This window comes from Blastomyces gilchristii, assembly GCF_000003855.2.
Source record: "Blastomyces gilchristii SLH14081 genomic scaffold supercont1.1, whole genome shotgun sequence".
In the NCBI taxonomy this organism is placed as follows: Eukaryota; Fungi; Ascomycota; class Eurotiomycetes; order Onygenales; family Ajellomycetaceae; genus Blastomyces; species Blastomyces gilchristii.
In genome coordinates, this window is record NW_003101682.1 from 5509445 (window position 1) to 5529838 (window position 20394).

The following is a 20394-nucleotide window of genomic DNA, read 5'->3' on the forward strand; positions in this document are numbered from 1 at the left end:
CACAATGCAGAGTGGAGCGCGTTAAAATAGTTGCCTGAACATGGATGACGCTGTTGATTTAGATGTTGACATGACTCTTGCGGTCAACCACGTAGAAATTCTAAAATTATGTTTACTATTTTGTAATTTCCATAACTTAGGTCTCCACGCCTGCGATCTCTTGGAGTGCGGAGTACAGTACCATGTCTATTCTCTGCTCGTCATCCACCTGTCTCTTCGGGAGCCCTGTGAGATGATCTGTAGATTCAAAAGCCAAAGATGGAAACAAGGGCATCAGGCAAGTAAACGCACTTAAAATCACCTAGGTAGGTACAACAGGTAACATGTGCCATGTGGCGAAGCTGTTAGATATTCATAGTTTGTTTTTTTTTTTTTTTTTTTCCCTTTTTTTTCTTCACCGTTGTTCAGTTTTTCAGGTGTCATCATTTGTCTCAGTAAATATTTTAAACGAACTATCATCCGATACGGAGTGAGGAACAACCAGAGCGAAGTGGAACGCCCCCCACATATCCATGACTTCTCTGTGGTCTTGTTTCGTAGCTTCGACAGGATCTTACCAAACCCTGTTCCCCGTGCTTAGTTTGTTATTAATAATAATAATGGGCTTTTGGCTCCTCCTTCAGATTTCGGGACACTCTCAGCCCACACGGGCCACAATCTGGCTACGGAAGCCAATGACGATGGCATGCTTGCTGGCCGTTGCTTGAAGCAACGATCGATGGTCGCATCGGTAGGGCGCGATCCAGAAATCGAGGCTCTGTTTAATAATGGCCACGGTGCCGGCGCTAATCTGGGCTGAATCCTGATGGTTGGGATCGGGCGCTCTTGAGCAAATTTTCCGACCAGATGGCCTCTCAAGCATCTCTCGGCAGTCGGACTTTGGTCTCATAGGGGTTGGTAATAATTACGAGGCAGATTTGTCAAGATTAACTATTCATTTTACTCTTCGTGGACTCTTTCGGGGGCCCGTCATATTATTTATTCTCATTATTATTTATTATTCATCCACGCCAACTCAAGATGGATGATACGATGGCATGAAGTCTCCAGTTTTCTGGTCCGTTCCGGTTTGATCTAGACCTGGTTTGAGTTGGGGTGTGTGTCAGTTCTTGCATTTCTGATTGACCTTGAATGCCCCTTGGCCTTTCGACCGACAACTAGTTCTTGAAGGGCTTGGAGCTGGGTTACGCCGAGCCCCACTGCTCAGCTCAAAGACTCCTCTGCAGCATAATTGGCGAAGTCGTTATCAGAGTGCGCCTATTCGATATCCAAGCTCCACTTTTCACTTTTCTCGGAATATGTCTCAACAAACCAGAAGCGAAAGGTGGCGATCCAAAAACAACGATGGAAAGAAGAAGAAAAGAGAAAGGAAAGGAACGTGCAAAAGAGGATGACATCCCATCCAGTTGTCTCTTGCAATGAGTTGCATGTTTCGCCTGGATAGAAAGTGTCTTCATCTTCAAAGCTTGGCCTTCTGACATTGTCCTCTTGGATACCCATTGATGAATGTTGCCAGGACAAAAATGCCAGAAGAGTTTTCGGTCGAAATTCCTTCGTTCAAACATGCACTTTGTTCTAGCGAGGATGAATACACCCACATATCTTGAAGACCACGACAGTTGCTGTGCCTTGTCATACTCGTGTTGAATAAGAGGATAAGTAACGGCTGTGTTTCAAGGAGAACCATGCCAGGGATGGGTGCGATCCAGGGATCAAATCATAGTAATACCAAATATCCATTTGAAGTTCTCTTCCGTCAAATACAGCTATCCAGCTTTACGTCCACCGGCCCCACCAGCCCCCACCAGCCCTCACCAGCCCTCAAAAAGCAAATCAAAAAGAAAAGAAAAGAAAAAGAAAAGAAAAGAAAAAGAAAAGAAAAGAAAAAGAAAAAGAAAAATCATCTTTATCACCGTTTATCCCATATTATTAACAGGCCCTGAACCCCGAAGGATGTGCTCCCCCTCAGTTCCGAAACTGGCGACAGCATAGCAGCCTAGGTTCCCAGCAGTTGCGTTGTCTGAGTTGCTAAGCTTAAAAATATGAAACATTACTCACCAAGAACAACCTTTCCAATACGCTTACACGTGGCTGTGGGTATGGATCGTATCGAGAACTTCGGCAGCCAATGACAGATGAATGGCTGCTTCGGTGGATTCGAGAATAATATTTTTAGGATTTGTTCAAGCGATCCCGCTCAAATAATGGAAAGCATAAAAAAAAAAAAGAAAATACATCAAAGCTGACTCGCCAAGGCTTGTCAGCACCCATCTCCGAGGCGCAAAAGGCACCACATCGGGAGTCTCCAGCAAACCGAAGAATTCATCAGCGGGATCTGTATTTATTTCTTTTCGCGTTATTCTCTTTTGTCGGATGCAACTGGAAAATGGACAATAATAAGAATAATCATGGCTCGTCGACTGCGGCTCAAGCGCCAAGGCTGGGCGAGATGCAGCTAGTCCCAAGTCGGACACCCGGCTGGCGCTGCCACACCCAAGCACAACTTAAATTTGACTCCACCTCCTCGAGTCGACAACATCGACGACGTGGACACACACGATATGATACGGCCAGGATTCGAGGATTCCGGTGGCTGTTAAATTAAATATCCCCATCATCATTATTATTGCCAGTATTATTATTCGTTTGAATCCAACGAGCCGCAAGGACGAAGAGAGCTGATAGCAACTTCGGGACTTGCCTGCTTTCCGGCTCTGGTTGGTGCCTGACTTGGACAATCAGTAACTCGGCTCCAATACCAACCGTTCCTGAGCCACAGAATACCAAACAAGGGAACACTCCCCCCACCGGTGCCTGAATTCGTGCTGGCGTTTTCGATACACTCTTGCATGGTCGACGTCAAGACGTGATGTCGCATATCGGTGATATCTCATGGAACAGCCTGCGGATGCTTCACACAAGTTGCGGGCGAAAATGATGGAATAAGGAGAGCGATCCAAAAAAAAAAAAAAAAAAAAAAAAAAAAAGGCGAAACTTGATCTTTGAAGTTCATTATTCTTCCTGGCTGGGAAACTCCGCTCTTGGGCTTGCCTTGACCTCGTTTCACCATCGCCAGCAGAGACTATGTTTGTATCCCAACACCAGTCATGTTGTTTTCTACTAAACCTAGAAAGCTCCGGTGTAAGCCCAAGCCAAAATAGCAAGTGTTCGACTTGGGAAGCAAAATCAAAAATCCTTGAAGAAGATGAGAAGGTAAAGAATTGGGAGAATGGATGAGGACCTAGTTTTATATTTCCTTGGATTTGCTACTTCATGTCGAAAGAGCATTCTTCCTTCCGGTGACCGAGGGAGGTCGTGTCTGAAATTTTCCCGTCACGCTCAGGACGAATGGCCCTAAGAGACTATTTCAGGCAGCGTATGATCCTCTCATGCATTACTAGCGCCTGTATCTTTCCCTGTGATCTGAGACTTTTGACTACGCTGCGTAGTCGTCCGACACCGAAAATAGCAATGTATCTGCCAAGCTAGAATCTCGCTTCATACATTTTCAGCTGGCTAGATGCAAAGCGTCTGCCAGTGCCACAATAATGCGATGAGTAATGGAGGCTGAATGAAAATTCATCGATACCGGGGTACCCGGGTGGGACCTTTTTTTCTCTTTTTGAAGCCGGAAGAAGTCATATTCGCCCCAGCCCCCACCCAGAACTTACTACTTGGTAGATTCTACCCGGGCCGACCTTGTCTCTTTATTTGACATTCTTGTTCTTTGCTTCTCTCATGTCCTGATATTTTCTAATGAACAGTTTCTTTAATACTTTGGTTGCATTACCATTTACGGTCGTTTCTTATTCTTTTTTAAATCAGTCTATCGTTCTAAATCCTCAAGCCTCAGCTTTATATCAGTGCTGGAAGCGAGGAGCTTGATGCAATATATTGGTTTATTGGTCAGGTAATACTTCCACTTTCCTACCACCATTCCACTCGTTTCACACCTTGGGTATCGCCGCAGCCTATGTTCGAAGTACATAGCGGCATAATTTCTAGTCATTATTGATGATGCGGCGGTGGTTGGTGGGAGTGTCGCTGGCGCTTCTCGCTACAGGAGCGACGAGTTGGCCATACGACCCGGAGTTTGAGGGATATAACCTCAACGAAAATAAGACAGCTACAAATCCCGCAGACTATTACGGAGAATGGGAGAATCATGAGTACTTCCCGTCGCCGGAGAATTGGCGCTTTCCATTCTACAGCTTGTTCCTCGATCGATTTGTGAATGGAGACCCGAGGAATGACAACATTAACGGCACGTTCTTCGAACATGATCTGAACTCGAATCAGATGCGTCACGGGGGCGACATAAGTGGTCTGGTGGATACGTTAGATTATCTCCAGGGTATGGGAATAAAGGTGTGTTTGGGTCTCAGCCTTTCTTGCTCAATCTGGAAAATTTGCTAACGCGTGCTCATGAAGGGTATCTATCTCGCTGGAACTATTTTGATGAACGCGCCTTCGGGCGCGGATGGTTACTCGGTGCTTGACACTACCCTTCTCGATCGACATTACGGTAATATCCAAGAATTCAGATATGCTATTACAGAAATACATAAGCGGGGCATGTATGTCCTTATGGATAACACTTTGGCAACGTAAGTAGCTATCGGCATTACTGTCTCTTACCGCAAATAAACAGGGTATACTGATCAATCGCAATAGAATGGGCGACCTTATCGGCTTCAAAGGATATTTGAATACAACAACACCGTTTGATGTCAACGAACATGAGGCAGTATGGAAGACAAATCGTCGTTATGTGGATTTCGATATCGGCAACAACTACAATGAGACGTGCGATTATCCAAGGTTTTATTGGGAAAACGGTTACCCTGTTGGCAATGATGTCACAGACCAACTGAAGGGCTGCTATGATAGTGATTTTGATCAATATGGTGATATCGAAGCTTTTGGAGTCTACCCAGATTGGCAGCGCCAGCTTGCAAAATTTGCTTCCGTGCAAGACCGTCTACGTGAATGGGTTCCTTCTGTCAGGCAGCGACTCATGAGGCACTCGTGCCTGATTATTCGACAACTTGATATTGATGGCTTCCGATATGATAAGGCCTTACAGGCGACAGTCGATGCGTTCGCGGATATAAGTGAGCACTATCGTGAATGCGCCAAAAGTGTTGGGAAACATAACTTCTTTCTGCCTGGTGAAATCACGGGTGGAAATACTCTTGGATCTATTTATATTGGTCGAGGACGTCAACCGAACATGTTACCCGAGACGTTGGAGGACGCCGTGAAGCTGACGAACACTTCGAGCGAAAAATATTTCATCCGCGAACCAGGCAAATCTGCTCTGGATGCTGGTGCATTCCACTACTCGATCTATCGTTCTTTGACCCGGTTCCTTGGTATGGACGGTAACCTTGCTGCCGGATATGATACCCCCGTTAACTGGGTGGACACTTGGTACGAGTTCCTCCTCACAAATGACTTCGTCAATGCCAATGGGAAGTTTGATCCACGCCATATGTTCGGAGCAACGAATCAGGATGTTTTTCGCTGGCCGACCATTAGGGAAGGGACAGAGAGAATGCTATTAGCCTTCTATATTACCACGCTTCACCTACCTGGTATCCCCTTGCTACTTTGGGGCGAAGAACAAGCATTCTACGTCTTGGACAATACTGCTCGGAATTATATCTTCGGGCGGCAGGCCATGTCACCAGCAACAGCTTGGCAAACCCACGGCTGTTACAGCCTTGGCTCTGAGCAGTACTATCAATGGCCCATTGAGTCTGGTAAATATGCCTGCCATGACGAGACTGTGAGCTACGACCATAGAGATCCATCACACCCAGTACGGAATGTTTTGAAAACCATGTATCAAATGAGGGAGCACTACCCGACGCTAAATGATGGGTGGTTCGTTCAGCACCTTTCAAATCAAACGTGGCAGGTTTTCCTCCCCGGTTCCAATAATACACCAACGGAAACTGGAATGTGGTCCATCCACCGTAGTCGTTTTGAGGCCGTCCAAGACTTCGGCAGGGAAGGGAATCTCCCAGTTTGGCTTGTGTATCAAAACTACAACAAAACCCACAAGTATGAGTTCGACTGCTCGGATAATGATACGGCACTCATATCTAGCTTTGATAGTGGTACCACTGTCAAAAATTTGTTCTATCCCTTCGATGAACTTACATTGAAAGAAGGTCCCAAGAAGCTAGGGTTTGATCAATCTGCCGAGTTTAATGGGTGTCTTGATAGCCTCGAGTTGAAACCATGGGATTTCAGAGCCTACGTTCCCAAGGACAGGTTCATTCGACCACGACCTATGGTCACAAAATTCGTTCCAGGACACGATGCTCGCCTGCAGTCGACAGTTTCTCCCGATCAAGATGAAACAGTTCCCATTGAACTATATTATTCCGAAGCGATGAGCTGCGATGGCGTAACTAGGAGCATTACGTTCAATTCAACTACAGACAATGGTAAAAAGCCATCTATTGACGCAAGTAGTGTCAAGTGTACAACGGTGACCCCCGAACCTCCGAAATATATCGGTGAAGTTCCACATTCATGGAAATGGTCTGCCAATCTCGTTGGTGTCTACAATGGGGTACACAGGGTAACAATCTCGAATGCCCCCAGCAATGATGGCCTTACCAATACGACTTCGGTAGATCATTTCCTTTTCCGTATTGGGCAACCAGACAACCCTATGGTTTTCACCCGGGCTGCAAATTATTCATCGAATTTGCTACATAAGGACAACAAAGGTAACCTATATGTAACTCATCACGCTGCTGGAGCAGACCTTTATCGGTACTCCTTGACTTGGGGTTCATCATTTTCAGATTGGTTACCTTACGAGGGCGGTAATACTACTCTCGAGCGCCAGCATTGGTCTGGCACCAAACTGCAAAGATGGGAAGGCGAGCATGTTTCAATTGAATACTGGAATCGTATGACTGGGAGTAGCTCTCATGTCCAACATGGCGACCTTGATTGGCCTAGCAGCAAACCACGAAGATTTCCGCATCTCTTTTGGAACGGTCCTTATAACCAATATGGCTATGACGCTGGTCTCAAAAACCACATGGTGCAGGATGATGACGGAATATGGAAGTTCATATTTATGACAGAATGGCCTGCATTAGCTCAAGTCAATGTTTGGGGAATTAACCCGGATGGTAAGCCAGATCAAACATTTGTATTTGGTGACATAGATGGCGATTCTGTATTGGATCGCTTACCGCCATCTTCGCTTGCGAAAACTATCATAAACATTACGCAACCCCCTCCTGCGCCTCATCTTGCCTGGCTGTTTTCCTTGAACGACGGTACCCTTCGTTTCCAATTGCACCCTGTCGGTAACCATTACCACCAATTGATTCTATACATCCTCCTCTGGGTTATACCTATTTTGACCTCTGCTATTGGTATCTATGTGTTCATGAAATCCTTTTACCGGGTCAAATTTAATCAGGTCGGAATTAGCGATAAGGGGGGATTTGTTCCTCTCGCTATCAGACGGAAATTTCGGAGGCAAGCTCTCGAAGAATCTCACACGATGAAACCGCTAATGAAACTCGCAAACAAGTCGAAATTTGTACAGTCGACTTCTGCGCTTGTCGATCATTCGGGCAAAAGACGTACCACTCTAATTGCCACCCTAGAGTATTACATTCCAGATTGGAAAATCAAAATCAAGATTGGAGGTCTGGGTGTGATGGCTCAGCTAATGGGAGAGAATCTTGGACATCAGGACCTGATCTGGGTCATCCCCTGCGTTGGCGGAGTTGATTACCCAGTTGACCAAGTTGCCGAGCCAATGACAGTGACTATCCTTGGGAATGCGTACGAAGTCAAGGTTCAATACCATATTCTTAACAATATCACCTACGTTCTTCTCGACGCACCTGTTTTTCGGCAGCAGTCCACCGCTGAGCCATATCCAGCCCGCATGGATGATCTCGACAGTGCTATTTACTACTCTGCCTGGAACCAGTGTATTGCTTTGGCGATTAGAAGATTCCCAGTTGATTTGTACCATATTAACGATTATCACGGTTCAGCTGCGCCATTGTATCTCCTACCTCAAACGATTCCGGCTTGTCTTTCCTTGCACAACGCTGAATTCCAGGGCCTATGGCCTATGCGTACACAGACAGAAAAGGAAGAAGTATGTGCTGTTTTCAACCTTCCACTAGATGTTGCATCCCGCTATGTCCAGTTTGGCGAAGTGTTCAATTTACTTCACGCTGGCGCAAGCTATCTACGTGTTCACCAGCAGGGCTTTGGGGCAGTGGGCGTCTCGAGGAAATACGGAAAACGCTCGTATGCACGATATCCGATCTTCTGGGGACTGAAGAAAGTCGGCAACCTACCCAATCCCGATCCATCAGACACTGGCGAATGGAACAAACAGCTGCCCAAAGACTCTGATATTACTGTCGACCCAGAATTTGAAGCTAAACGAGCAGAGCTTAAAAGGCAAGCTCAGGAATGGGCAGGTCTGGACCAAAATCCGGATGCAGATTTGCTAGTATTTGTCGGGCGTTGGTCGATGCAGAAAGGGGTTGACCTCATCGCTGATGTTTTCCCTGCTGTCCTGGAAGCACGCGAGAATGTTCAGTTAATATGTATCGGGCCAGTGATCGACCTTTATGGAAAATTTGCTGCTTTGAAGCTCGAGAAGATGATGAAGCTTTATCCTGGCCGTGTTTTCTCTAGACCTGAATTTACAGCTCTCCCACCGTATATCTTTAGCGGAGCTGAGTTTGCATTGATTCCATCTAGAGATGAGCCTTTCGGATTGGTAGCTGTCGAGTTTGGTCGGAAAGGCGCTCTCGGCATCGGTGCAAGGGTTGGTGGTCTTGGGCAAATGCCAGGTTGGTGGTATACCGTTGAATCTACCACCACTAGCCATCTCCTTAATCAGTTCAAATTGGCGATCGACAGTGCACTGAATTCGAAACCTGAGGTGAGAGCCATGATGCGTGCGAGGTCCGCAACACAGAGGTTTCCTGTTGCCCAGTGGGTGGAAGACCTCGAAATCCTCCAAAGTACAGCAATTAGGATCCATAACAAAGAATCTGCCAAGTCAACTGGACAACCTCATACTCCTTCTGGATACAATACACCTGGCATCCCGGGCTCCCCACTTGGCCCTGGAAGCATGAGCCCCGCTACGCCAGGGTCGCGGAATCATAGTTATGCAGCGGGCCACAGATTGAGCGCTTTTGGGCCACAAGCAAGAAATACCGTCATTTACCACCAGGACTCCAGCCCTGGTCCCGATACTGATAATGAAATTCCAGCTGGTCTCAGCAGGAATCTCTCACTTGGTGTGCGGTCTGGTCCTGGCCATATGGGAGGTGAATCTCACGTGCCACGGAAATTACGAAAAAATAATGCCCCAGTGGGCGTACCGGAGAACGAACCTGAAAACGAACCGGAGCCCGTTGGTGTGGCTGTGACCGCCGATATCGACGAGGAGAGCGATGATGACACTGCAGCACACTATTTTGGTGATGATGATGAATACACGCTGACGCGGGAACAAGCAGAGGCAGGTCGAGGAAACCAATTGGGTTTGTTAAGTCGGAACTTTCATAATGCCGATTTCAATGAACAGAGGACCCCAGGGACATCAAGACCGCCCTCGCCCTCCTCTGCAGATGGCTTCCTGCCGCCAAGTCGTCCCTTGCCTTACTCTGGAAACTTCCCCAGTTCTACCTCCGTTCTCTCTTTGGGATCTGTTGTTGGTAGTAAGAAAGATTTTAAGTTGCAGAAAGTAGATCCATTCTTCACCGACAGCAATGGTGAATTTTATAGGGCATTCGAGAAGAAACTGGAAGACCTTAATAGCGAAAATTCAGAAACCGATCTATGCATCGAGGGCTACTTGGTGAAAAGCGAAAAGAAATGGTTCAATCGATTTAGAAATGCTCGTTTGGGGCGCAATACCAATTCCGACAATCCCCCGTCATTGTTTCGTGCCAAACGCGGGAGTGGTGTTTCCCCGGCTCCCTCTGAGTACGGTGAAGATCTCGAGTCTCGGGCTAGCGATTATGGGAAGGACGGCGATGAATTCCTGCTGGGTAACGACTACATACCTCCAACTGGCCTAGAAAAATGGATGCAGCTTCGAATCGGCGATTGGCCGGCTTACTCTTTCTTTCTTGCCTTTGGTCAAATAATTGCTGCGAACTCTTACCAGATCACGTTGCTCACGGGTGAGGTCGGCCAGAGTGCCACCAAACTATATGCCATCGCGACCACGTATCTCATCACCTCGATCATCTGGTGGTTCATTTTCCGCTGGTTCAAATCCGTTATCCCTCTGTCTCTTCCGTTCTTCTTTTATGGTCTGGCGTTCATGTTTATTGGGGTTGCTCGCTTCGCTGGGACCGAGAATGGGGTGGGTTGGATCCGGAACATCGGATCCGGGTTGTACGCTACGGCATCATCCAGCGGTTCTATCTTTTTCGCACTCAACTTCGGTGACGAAAGCGGGGCACCTGTTAAAGACTGGGTTTTTCGAGCTTGTGTCATCCAAGGCACCCAGCAGATATATGTGGTTGCCCTTTGGTACTGGGGATCAACGTTGACGAAAAATATTGCTGAGGGCGTTATTGAAGCCGATCCTATCGCGTCTTCATGGAAGCTGACGTAAGTTTATTCTTATCACATATTTACACATCGGGTCCCCTTAAAAGCATGAATTCCTCGAAAGCATCACTGCTAACTGAGATGCAGCGCAATTGCAATCCCAATTGGGCTTTTCCTTTGGACAATCGGGCTGTTACTATTCTTTGGCCTTCCCAATTACTATCGCCAAACCCCCGGAAAAGTCCCCTCCTTTTACAAGTCCCTCTTCCGTCGAAAGATCGTGATATGGTTTTTCGTTACTGTCGTCGTTCAGAATTTTTTCCTCAGCGCACCCTACGGTCGAAACTGGGCCTGTAAGTCATCTTCCACTGTGCATGGTTGGTGATCTCTTGCTAATCTATATATGTACCTCAGTCCTATGGAGTTCCAAGCATGCTAAGCCATGGCATATTGTACTACTTATCTTGCTCTTTTTCATCGTGGTGTGGGCTGTACTGCTTGGTAAGGTTTCATTTCTACCTTCTGGCCAAGCATAACTAACGTCTCTACAGCGGTCCTGGGTTACCTATCTAAGGATCATAGTTGGATATTACCTCTCTTTGCAATTGGACTTGGTAGGTTGATAACTATGATACAGTTATAACGAATTCATGTTAAAACCCATCACTCACAATTTATTTAGGCGCTCCTCGATGGGCACAAATATGGTGGGGCACAAGTGGCATCGGCCAACACGTCCCCTGGGCAGGCGGCTATATCTCAGGAGCATTGATATCAAGAAGCCTATGGCTTTGGCTGGGAGTTCTTGACGCGATGCAAGGTGTTGGATTCGGCATGATCCTTCTACAAACGTTGACCCGACTCCATATCTGTTTTACCCTCCTTGCAGCCCAAGTTCTAGGTTCCATCGCAACTATTTGCGCCCGCACCTTTGCGCCCAACAAGATTGGTCCCGGTGATATTCATCCTGACATATCTGGAGGAATCAGCGCTATTGAGAATGCTTGGTTTTGGATATGTCTCTTTTGTCAATTAGCCATATGGTAAGCCCCCCCTCCCCCCCGGGGGCATTTCTGGCCCTAAGCAAGGTCACTTAGTGTAAGTGTGTTTTAACATTATTTCTCTAGTGCTGGATTTTACTTGTTCTTCCGAAAAGAACAGCTCAGTAAACCTTAATTAATATCTTAATCGTTTCGCGTTATGGTTTCCCTTGAAAAGTCTTCTGTTACTTCTTATCTGATATATGTTTATGCATCTGACCACTGGTTTTGGGGGTTAATATGCCAGTGACTGTAACTTATGCTGTTTTCTTTTTAATGGGCTTCTAATGTTTGGCGCGGTGATATTTTCAAGGCGTACGGAACGGGTTTGATATCTGTCTAATAGATTTTATTTATTTTGTGCTGCAATAACTACTTGTTGGCCTATTTACTTTAATGATTCTGATATGATTCTGATGTCTAATTATCTATGCACGGAGAAAAAAGGGTCTGCTCCAATGTTGATCTATGGGTTCTGCTTCCCTAGTAGTGGATGTTTATAGTCCCGCTCCTGCTCTGTGCCCGTTTTCAAAACCTGACCGTAGACGAGAAAAATGTACTGTAAGTAAGTTAAATATTTGCCACGAAAGTAAAAATAACCGCGTCATGAATCGAAAGAACACACAGTACATCTACACCCAGCTCGCGGGCGTTACAGGCAACTGGCCAGATGCCTTGATCTAGCTTCGCTGTCACAACCTCATGCTCACACTAGTCTGAGACCCCCATTCCAGCACACCATGTCTGTGTGTGGGCCTGACCGCCCACTTGATCAAGACACACCTGGGCATGAAGGATATGTAAGTTTTCACCCATGCTTCATGGCTGCCTTGTTCCTTCATGAGCCAACTAACTCTCTGTTCAGTAACACATTTTGGCTTCCGGAGATCATCTACAATCCCACCCTGGTACTCAGTCCACATGTCTTTCTCCTGGGGATGCTGTTTCACATCCAGTTGTTCAAGTCACTGAGCATCAAAACCGCGGAGCAGCTGTACAGCCTGGGCATTCTGAATGAGCTCAATCAGCAGGAACTGTCTCTGCAGAATGATTTGCTGGACAAGTTCATCATCTGCATGGTGATCTGTGAGGGAGATGATGTCTGGATTACATATGAGAGATGACTGACCACATCATCACTGTGAAATTGGATGAGAAAGAGTGATGAGATCACAGGCTTTGATCAGATCACAAAGCTGTATATTCTCTGTGACAGAGCTGTGAAGACTTATAACAAGAGCTGTGAGTATTCATCTATTCTCTCATTCTTCTGATCACTCTTCTCTCTATCTCACTTATCACTTCTGAAGTGATGTGTTAATGTTGACATTGTCAGACAGCAGATATAAGTGATTTTCTTCAAAACCTGATGCTCCAGCATGTCAGCATTAATACATTTGTCAAACACTATCTGAATTGAAACATCACTGCTGATGTTCTCAGCATCTACCATGGTCTCAAGCTGCAGAAAGTGCTAATGAGAATGATGTGCTCAATGAGCTGGTTCATTGATCTCTGCTGTTCATGGAAGCTGACACTGAAGCAGTTGAGATCAGTGAACAACCTGTCTCACATTCTGAAGATCTCTTGGAGAGTTGAATATCTGAAGAAACACCGCGACTCTGCTGCAAGCTGGCTTCATGGCAGGATCAGACAGAGGTACCGGCGGAAGGCTGAGGTCAATGACTGATGAGAGAAGAGGTACAGATGCTGGGTTGAGGAGTACAAGAGATGGGATCAAAGGCATCACAAAGTCATTCACTGGCTCCACAGTGCAAAGCAGCGCGCGAGGACACTGCTCAAGTGTGAGATTCTGGATCAGTTCTGACAGGAACAGCCAGTGATTGACAGTGAGTGACAGCTATCTGGAAAGGTGGTTGATGAGCATGTTAGAAGTGAACTGGAGCAGTACGTGTCACCTGAGCTAATGATAATGATTGATGCAGTCCTGATGTTGCCATCAACCACTTCAGTGGTAGAACTACAACGACAGATCAGGGCCATCCACGCGATCTCTGCATACTGCAGTGTTGAGGAAGGCCCCATCTGCCATTGGCGTGGCTGTGGCTCCAGCCCCAAGCCAACCACAGCGAAACCGATCGCCCACAAGGCAGAAGCGATTGGCCAACTATCATCAGACAGACTGCTGGAGTCAGCCGCTTGAGCGGTCCGGATGGAACACCAGCCTCATGCTGTCGGATCGGGTCTATTCATTCCGTCAACCGGGAGACTCTCAAAAGAGTGTGACAGGAGAGACTCTCTAAATATACATTCTTTAGTGGCCAAACTTAATTTGTGAAAACAACGGACTTGAGAGTGTAATGCTAGAAATATCTCATCTACGTCGCTTCTTTGCTAGTCGATCAATATCCCGTATAGAGTCTAGAAGCTTTTTGTCAGGGATGAGTCTCCCCTCAGCGGTTAACTTCCTTCCCTCCTCCTCGGAGAGCAGGAAAATTCTGTTATTTCCGTCCGCAGTTGCTGCCCGGAAGCACTGGGCAGGGCTGAGGCTCTGTATGTTCATATCATACAAGGAAAACTTCTTACATGTGTTCTCTGATGCAGCTCGTTCAACCGGGGAGTGGTCCAAGGGATCTACTTCAAGACACTCAGTTCGTCTCCACTGGCCACGCGTTAAGGACCAGAAGGAGATTTTAACTCTACGGGGCAAAGGAATTTCGGCTTCTACTGTTGGCCGGCCACTGGGCGGTGGAGTATCGCTGCTACGGTCATTCTGATCAGGCATTGATATGTTACCAAGATCTAGCTGGGTCACCGGCCGTTCTGAGAGGTCCCTTGCTGGTGGATGTCCCTGAGGGGTTTCCGGCCAGGGCCCGGCCGGTTGGTTCAACTCCTGTTCGAGCCGCTCCTGCTCCCACTCTTCATCCAGCCTCTCTTGTTCTTCGCGAGAACGCTCAAGTCGGGCAAGTAATGACTGCCTGCGGTCATGCTCTTCCTGCCGGAGGCGTTCCTCTTCACCTTGTTCCAGCACATCCTCTTCTACTTCCGCTGGTTGCGATGTCTCAAGTTGCTGATCGATTTGTAGATCTTCGACACCGGTCTCTGCTTCGTCATCAGGAGTTCCCGCGCTCATCTCATCACTCATAGCTGGCTGTCCACCGGATGAGTCCGGCTCAGCAAGCGGCTGCCCCTAGGACAATTCTGGCCCTGGCGGCTTACCCAAGACCACCATGGCCATCTGCTCCGGCTCGGGTGGGTCTAGAGGTGCCGGGGGGGTACCTTCTAGCTGTTGCACGCCACGCTCCGCTCTCCGTAGTTCTGTTTCCTCTCTGTCCAGTTCCCGAACCTGCTCTCGTCCTAGTAGCTCCCGCTCGGAACTACCATCTAGAACGAACAATGGCGGGATAGGAACATCGGAGAGATCGTCATCATTGGATTGGGATGGCAAAAACTTTTCAAAGAAGGCCAAATAAACACAGCGGCGGACGAAGAATGTGTGATGTTATCAGCAACCGGCACTGCGTCAGCATGTAAATGATCGAGGAATAGGAAGAAAGTATCTTGCTTGTGGGTTCCCATTCGTGGTATGCCGCACCGTGCCCGGTGTTTCACAGTACTATCAGCGAGGAGCTCACACGCCTGGTCTGGTTGGTCAGGGACTGCAGCTGAGAAGCAGTCGACAATTCGGTCAATGAGTGTATCAAGAACGCGAGCGGCATATCGGAAGCGTGCTGGTTTCCTGGCCTGCAACAGGGCGGCTCGCGCAATTTGCTGGTCGGGAGACTGGTTCATCAACACTGTGATCTCTGGAGAGCGGAATCCCAGCCGATATGCCAGTTCAGCCATCTCATAGACCGCACGCTCGTCAGCTTTGACACGGTTTGGTTTGGCTAACAGCTCATCTTCACTCTTTAGATCGGGCGGCATCAAAGGGTAGTGCGGCATCGCATACAGCCAGACCTGTCGGTATGCCAGATCAAGACATTCCTTGCTTCCCGTGAGCGTTTGCCGGAAGGTGAACTCCGATGTTTGAATGGGACAATCCGCCTGCATCTCGGGGGGCGTAATGAACATATGCCGCATGATGCTCCAGATGGAGCTTTCCAGATGCCCGCAGAGTCATTTCACGCAGTGGGCGCAGCTTTCCAAGTACTTGAAGTCCTCAAAGAACGTGTACAGGGATGGCACCAGTCCACCGAACACTTCCATTTGAGTCCAGATGGCCATTCGCTCGCTTTCACTGAAGCCTGCAAAGGCCTGGCCGCTCAGCACAAGCCCACACGCCGCTTTCGCGTCGACGCGAGATGCGCCGGGTGCCATCAACTCTAGTCTCTCCACATCGTCGTGGCTTATCTTTTCCATCGCGCCGACGTCATAGTTGACCCAAGCTGACCAAGTCTCCTTCACGAATCCAAGGTAGGCGACTATATGCTGGCGAATGTCAGAAGGTGATACCACCAGGTCACGGGGACGTACCTCAATGCAGTTGATAGCAACCAACCGATGGACCATACTGATCCGCATTCCACCATCCCAGAGTCCCGGGATGACCAGCAACGCATCAAACACCTGACGGAGTTGGCGGTTCCTGGGGCTGTCCAGCTGCTCAAGGCGCTCTCGATTGCTCTTTGATAAACGTGCAACCTATCGCTGCCGAAACACTTCGTTGTGCTCCCCCTCATACTGACGGATCTTTCGGTATACCTCCCCGTCCGTGGGCTTTTTCTGGTTCGCGTACTCCTCTATGAGGGCCGTCCGGAGGTCTGCATACGGATGAAGTGATCAGCGTCAACAGGCGATGAAACCAGTGGGCGGTAGAAATCCTACCGTCCAAGGTACAGGTTCACCGTCCAGGTACAGGTCCACCGTCCACCAACGGTCTATGGGGGCGAGGAGTTCGGACCCGACTTGGACGCGGTGTCGCACGGAATTGAAGCATGGGGCCTGGATTAGTCATCAAGGCTTGGCGCGGCTTCCCTTCTGTTGGCCGTTACGGCCGTTGCGGTTAGCGATCCCACTAGATCATGTGACCCACCACTATATTATGCTCTTGTAGATAGATCTATCAATACAACCTTCAACTATTCTACAGGTTATAGCCTGGATGACACATTTTTCTTTTTAGAACATTGCACCAACATTTTTGATAAGAGTAGTTTATCTTTTTTAAGAAGACTCTTACTTTTTACTAGAGATATTTCATTTTTTCTGAATTTATCAGTCAGTAGACTGGCCGCCAGAATCATGAATTTCACATTTAATTTCATTTGATCTGGTCTCATACATTTCTTGGCATGAATCCTGCTGAAACTAGTCATTAAAAAAATATACAAAGTGACTATATATCAGATCTTAAAATAAAACTATAACTTGAAAAAAATAAGAAAATAATCTCATTTAATTTCATTTAGTTCATTCTTAGTATAAAGTTACTATTCTTAGACATTTTAAGGTTTTTTTTAGACTATTTTTAATTTTTTAAAAAAGTAATACTTTTTTAATAAATACTTAAATAAGATTTAAAGTTATTTAAAGCAATAAAAAATAATTTAAATTAAGAAGTGAAAATCATGATTTTATTTGAAAAATATGATAAGAGTAGATAGTAAGTTTTACTGAAATAGTATAAGACTACTATTTAATGTTAAAACTGTGTAATGAGATCAGTTAAATTGATAATAAGACTATTAAAAAATCTGATTCTGATCTCAGACACAGTTATATAATCAGTCTATCAGTTAGTAGATTTATATACTTTTTAAAAATATATTCTCTATTGTAAAGAATATCATCTATTTTTATATATTTAAAAGAAGTAAAGTCATCTTAATATAAGTAATATATCTATTACTTTAAAGTTCAGTTTAAGACTCAGAATTATCTACTTTACTAAATAACTTATTAATAGAATAATTACTTATTATAAGAAGATTTCTGAGTTACAAGATAAGACTGATATCAGTTTTTATTAAAGTATGAAATTTAATAATAAGATAATAGAAGTGCTTTAGAATAAAGAAAAGAAGAGTTAATATTCATCTATAGAATTTATTTATTCTAATTTAATAAATTCTTCACTATCTCTTATTCTTGAAATGCTAACTTTTAATAATAATCTGAATTAATCTATCTATTACACTGTAGATAATTTTATAAATCTGATATAGATAATACTCTGAAATCAACTAGCTATAGCTGAATTTATATAATATCTCACTATATCTATCTCTGTATAAAGAGATGCTATAAGAAATGAGTTATAGAAATATCAGAAGAAAGTTAAATATACTCTAAATATTAAATCAGTGATTATATTCAATAGGTCTAATTATAAAGTCTAGTATATTAATATATTAATTAACATGAAAGTTATTAATAGAACTGACATTCTATTAAAAACTCAGTGAAAATTCTCTTTTATATATTATACTGATTCTAAGAAGTGAAAGATCTGTTTCAAGTCTCTATATAAATATATACTATTAAGTCTTGTTGAAAACATTTAAATCACTCTTAAAATCTTAGAAGCTGATAATACTGTAACTTTATAAGATAAGATTAATATTGAATATATAATATCACTGACTGAAGAATGTGTTAATATCTTTAAGAAATTGATAAAATTATAGATTAAGAATAGTAATTATCTTATTTTTCAGAGATATTTCTGCTATTTTATTATTTATTATAAAGAGCTCTGTCAGAGTACTGAAGATAAATATTATAATCTTTTTCTTAATAATCTATAAGACTATTAAAGATTATTTATTAAGATATATCTAGACTGATCATGTGACCGTGTCTGAGATCAGAATCAGATTTTTTAATAGTTTCATTATTAATTCAACTGATCTCATTACACAGTTTTAACATTAGATAGTAGTTTCATACTGTCTCAGTGAGACTTACTGTCTACTCTTATCACATTTTTCAAATGAGATCATGATTTTCACTTCTCAATTTAAATTATTTTTATTACTTTAAATGACTTTAAATCTCATTTAAGTATTATCAAAAAGTGTTACTTTTTAAAAAATTAAAAATAGTCTAAAAAAAACCTTAAAATGTCTAAAAATAGTAACTTTATGTCAAGAATGAGACTAAATGAGATCAAATGAAATCACTTTCTCATTTTTTTCAAGTCATGATTTCATTTTAAGATCTGATATATAGTCACTTTGCATGTTTTTTTAATAGCCAGTCCCAGCGGGATTCACGCCAAGAAATGTATGAGACCAGATCAAATGAGATCAAACGTGAAATTCATGATTCCGGCGGTGAGTCTAGATATATCTGAATGAGTTTTTCTTTACTGATCAAGAACTTGTTATTAATATTAATATTAATAATTTAATGAAGCAACTGATCAATTATACATTTAAGAAGATTATTATTAAGTAGAAAAAGTAGTCTCAGACTAATTCTGTAACTGTGAAAAAGAATAAGAATAAAGATAAGAATAAAGACATAGATATATGAAAGTATACTCACTATAAAAGATATAAATATACTGTTAACAGGTGTTTCATCTTACACTCTAATAAAAGAAAAAAGAAGATGAATAAGAAGAATAATGATAAAAAGAAAGAGAAGAAGAATGACTTAATAAGTTCTCAATTAACAGTAAATACAGTAATTATAAAGATTGAGTTTTATTTCTCTTTCACAGTTATCAGAAAATTATTCTCTAGATCTTGATATTTAAATACATGTATAAGTCTGAATATAACAGATAAGCTTTATTTCTTTTTAAATATTAAATCTTTTAATAATAACATCTCTGTTAATTCTGTAACTGAGAGAACTAAGTTTATCAAGAAGATTGAAACTGTTATCTTGAAGATTGAGAGTGATAATATTAACTTACAGAATATTCACTATATTTTCAATATTACAGTTAGCCTGCTCTCATTTGTAAAGCTTGAAGATCAGAGATTTTAATTTACATTATTTTTCATTATTCTCTCATTTTTCATTTACAGAGCTCTGAATGATGTTATTTTTCATACAGTTCAGACTGCTTAGAATAATATATATAAGATCACTGAATAGAAGTTCAATGAGAATCTCAATTATCTGAGTAAAACAGTTAAGTATATTGCAATGCTTCATGAGTATAATTTTAACTGAGAAGTTATTTTTTCTATAACTACTACTGCTACTGTTAATAACATTGATTCTGTAGTTATAAATATAGATCTCAAGAATATAAAGATATCAAAGACTCTTTTGAATTAATATTATAATCTCAGTCATATTCACACTGATACTATAATTGCTATGACTAAGAATTCTTATACTGAAGTCATAATTAAAGATTCTAAGACTAAGTTCTTTTATAAAGAATATGTCAAGACAGATATAACATGAAATTATTCAACAACACTGATATCTAGATCTATTCAACTCATTGAGAAGATTTATATTAATCTTGTGAGCAGTTAATGTACATTGAAAGATCTCTTCAATCATCTTTTAGACTTTTATCAGAGAATCAAATACTGAATACTTATTATCTATAATATAACTCACTATTATTGAGTATATTTTTTAAAGTTCAAGAATGAGACTGTTCAATACTTTGAGTTATGACTCAGATTCATGAATAATCTCAGATATACAGTTTCTGCTTTTCTACAGACTGATATTAATAGTGTTTTCTGATTCATATATATACACACAGTTATGAATTTATATGATATCAAATAGAAATTAATAGCATCATATTTATCACATTAGAATAATGTTTCTGAATATGAAATCTGCACTATTATAAGACAGGTTAGAGCTGCTCTTTTAAAAGATAATC

General features: G+C 43.4%; 4 protein-coding genes across 4 annotated transcripts; 1 reads left to right on the plus strand and 3 right to left on the minus strand.

Moving 5' to 3' along the window:
* Positions 1-358: 358 nt before the first annotated feature.
* On the minus strand, positions 359-922 carry BDBG_16150 (uncharacterized protein). The gene has a single exon (XM_031724155.1). The coding sequence runs from the start codon at positions 887-889 to the stop codon at positions 638-640; it is 252 nt and encodes an 83-aa protein (XP_031575903.1). The 5' UTR covers positions 890-922; the 3' UTR covers positions 359-637.
* BDBG_00595 (alpha-1,3-glucan synthase) lies at positions 626-12174 on the plus strand. Its single transcript, XM_002629303.2, has 8 exons — positions 626-4368; positions 4432-4607; positions 4675-10644; positions 10732-10937; positions 10999-11085; positions 11136-11198; positions 11267-11627; positions 11712-12174. The coding sequence occupies exons 1-8, from the start codon at positions 4015-4017 to the stop codon at positions 11758-11760; spliced, it is 7266 nt and encodes a 2421-aa protein (XP_002629349.2). The 5' UTR covers positions 626-4014; the 3' UTR covers positions 11761-12174.
* Positions 12175-13959: 1785 nt separating this feature from the next.
* BDBG_16151 (uncharacterized protein) lies at positions 13960-14730 on the minus strand (the record flags this gene model as incomplete). Its single annotated transcript, XM_031724156.1, has 1 exon — positions 13960-14730. One exon carries the CDS (start codon positions 14728-14730, stop codon positions 13960-13962), a length of 771 nt encoding a protein of 256 aa, XP_031575904.1.
* Positions 14731-14775: 45 nt separating this feature from the next.
* Positions 14776-16542, minus strand: BDBG_16152 (uncharacterized protein; the record flags this gene model as incomplete). The annotated part of the gene is made up of 6 exons (XM_031724157.1): positions 14776-15036; positions 15063-15684; positions 15739-16016; positions 16062-16229; positions 16270-16348; positions 16433-16542. 6 exons carry the CDS (start codon positions 16540-16542, stop codon positions 14776-14778), a joined length of 1518 nt encoding a protein of 505 aa, XP_031575905.1.
* Positions 16543-20394: the final 3852 nt, after the last annotated feature.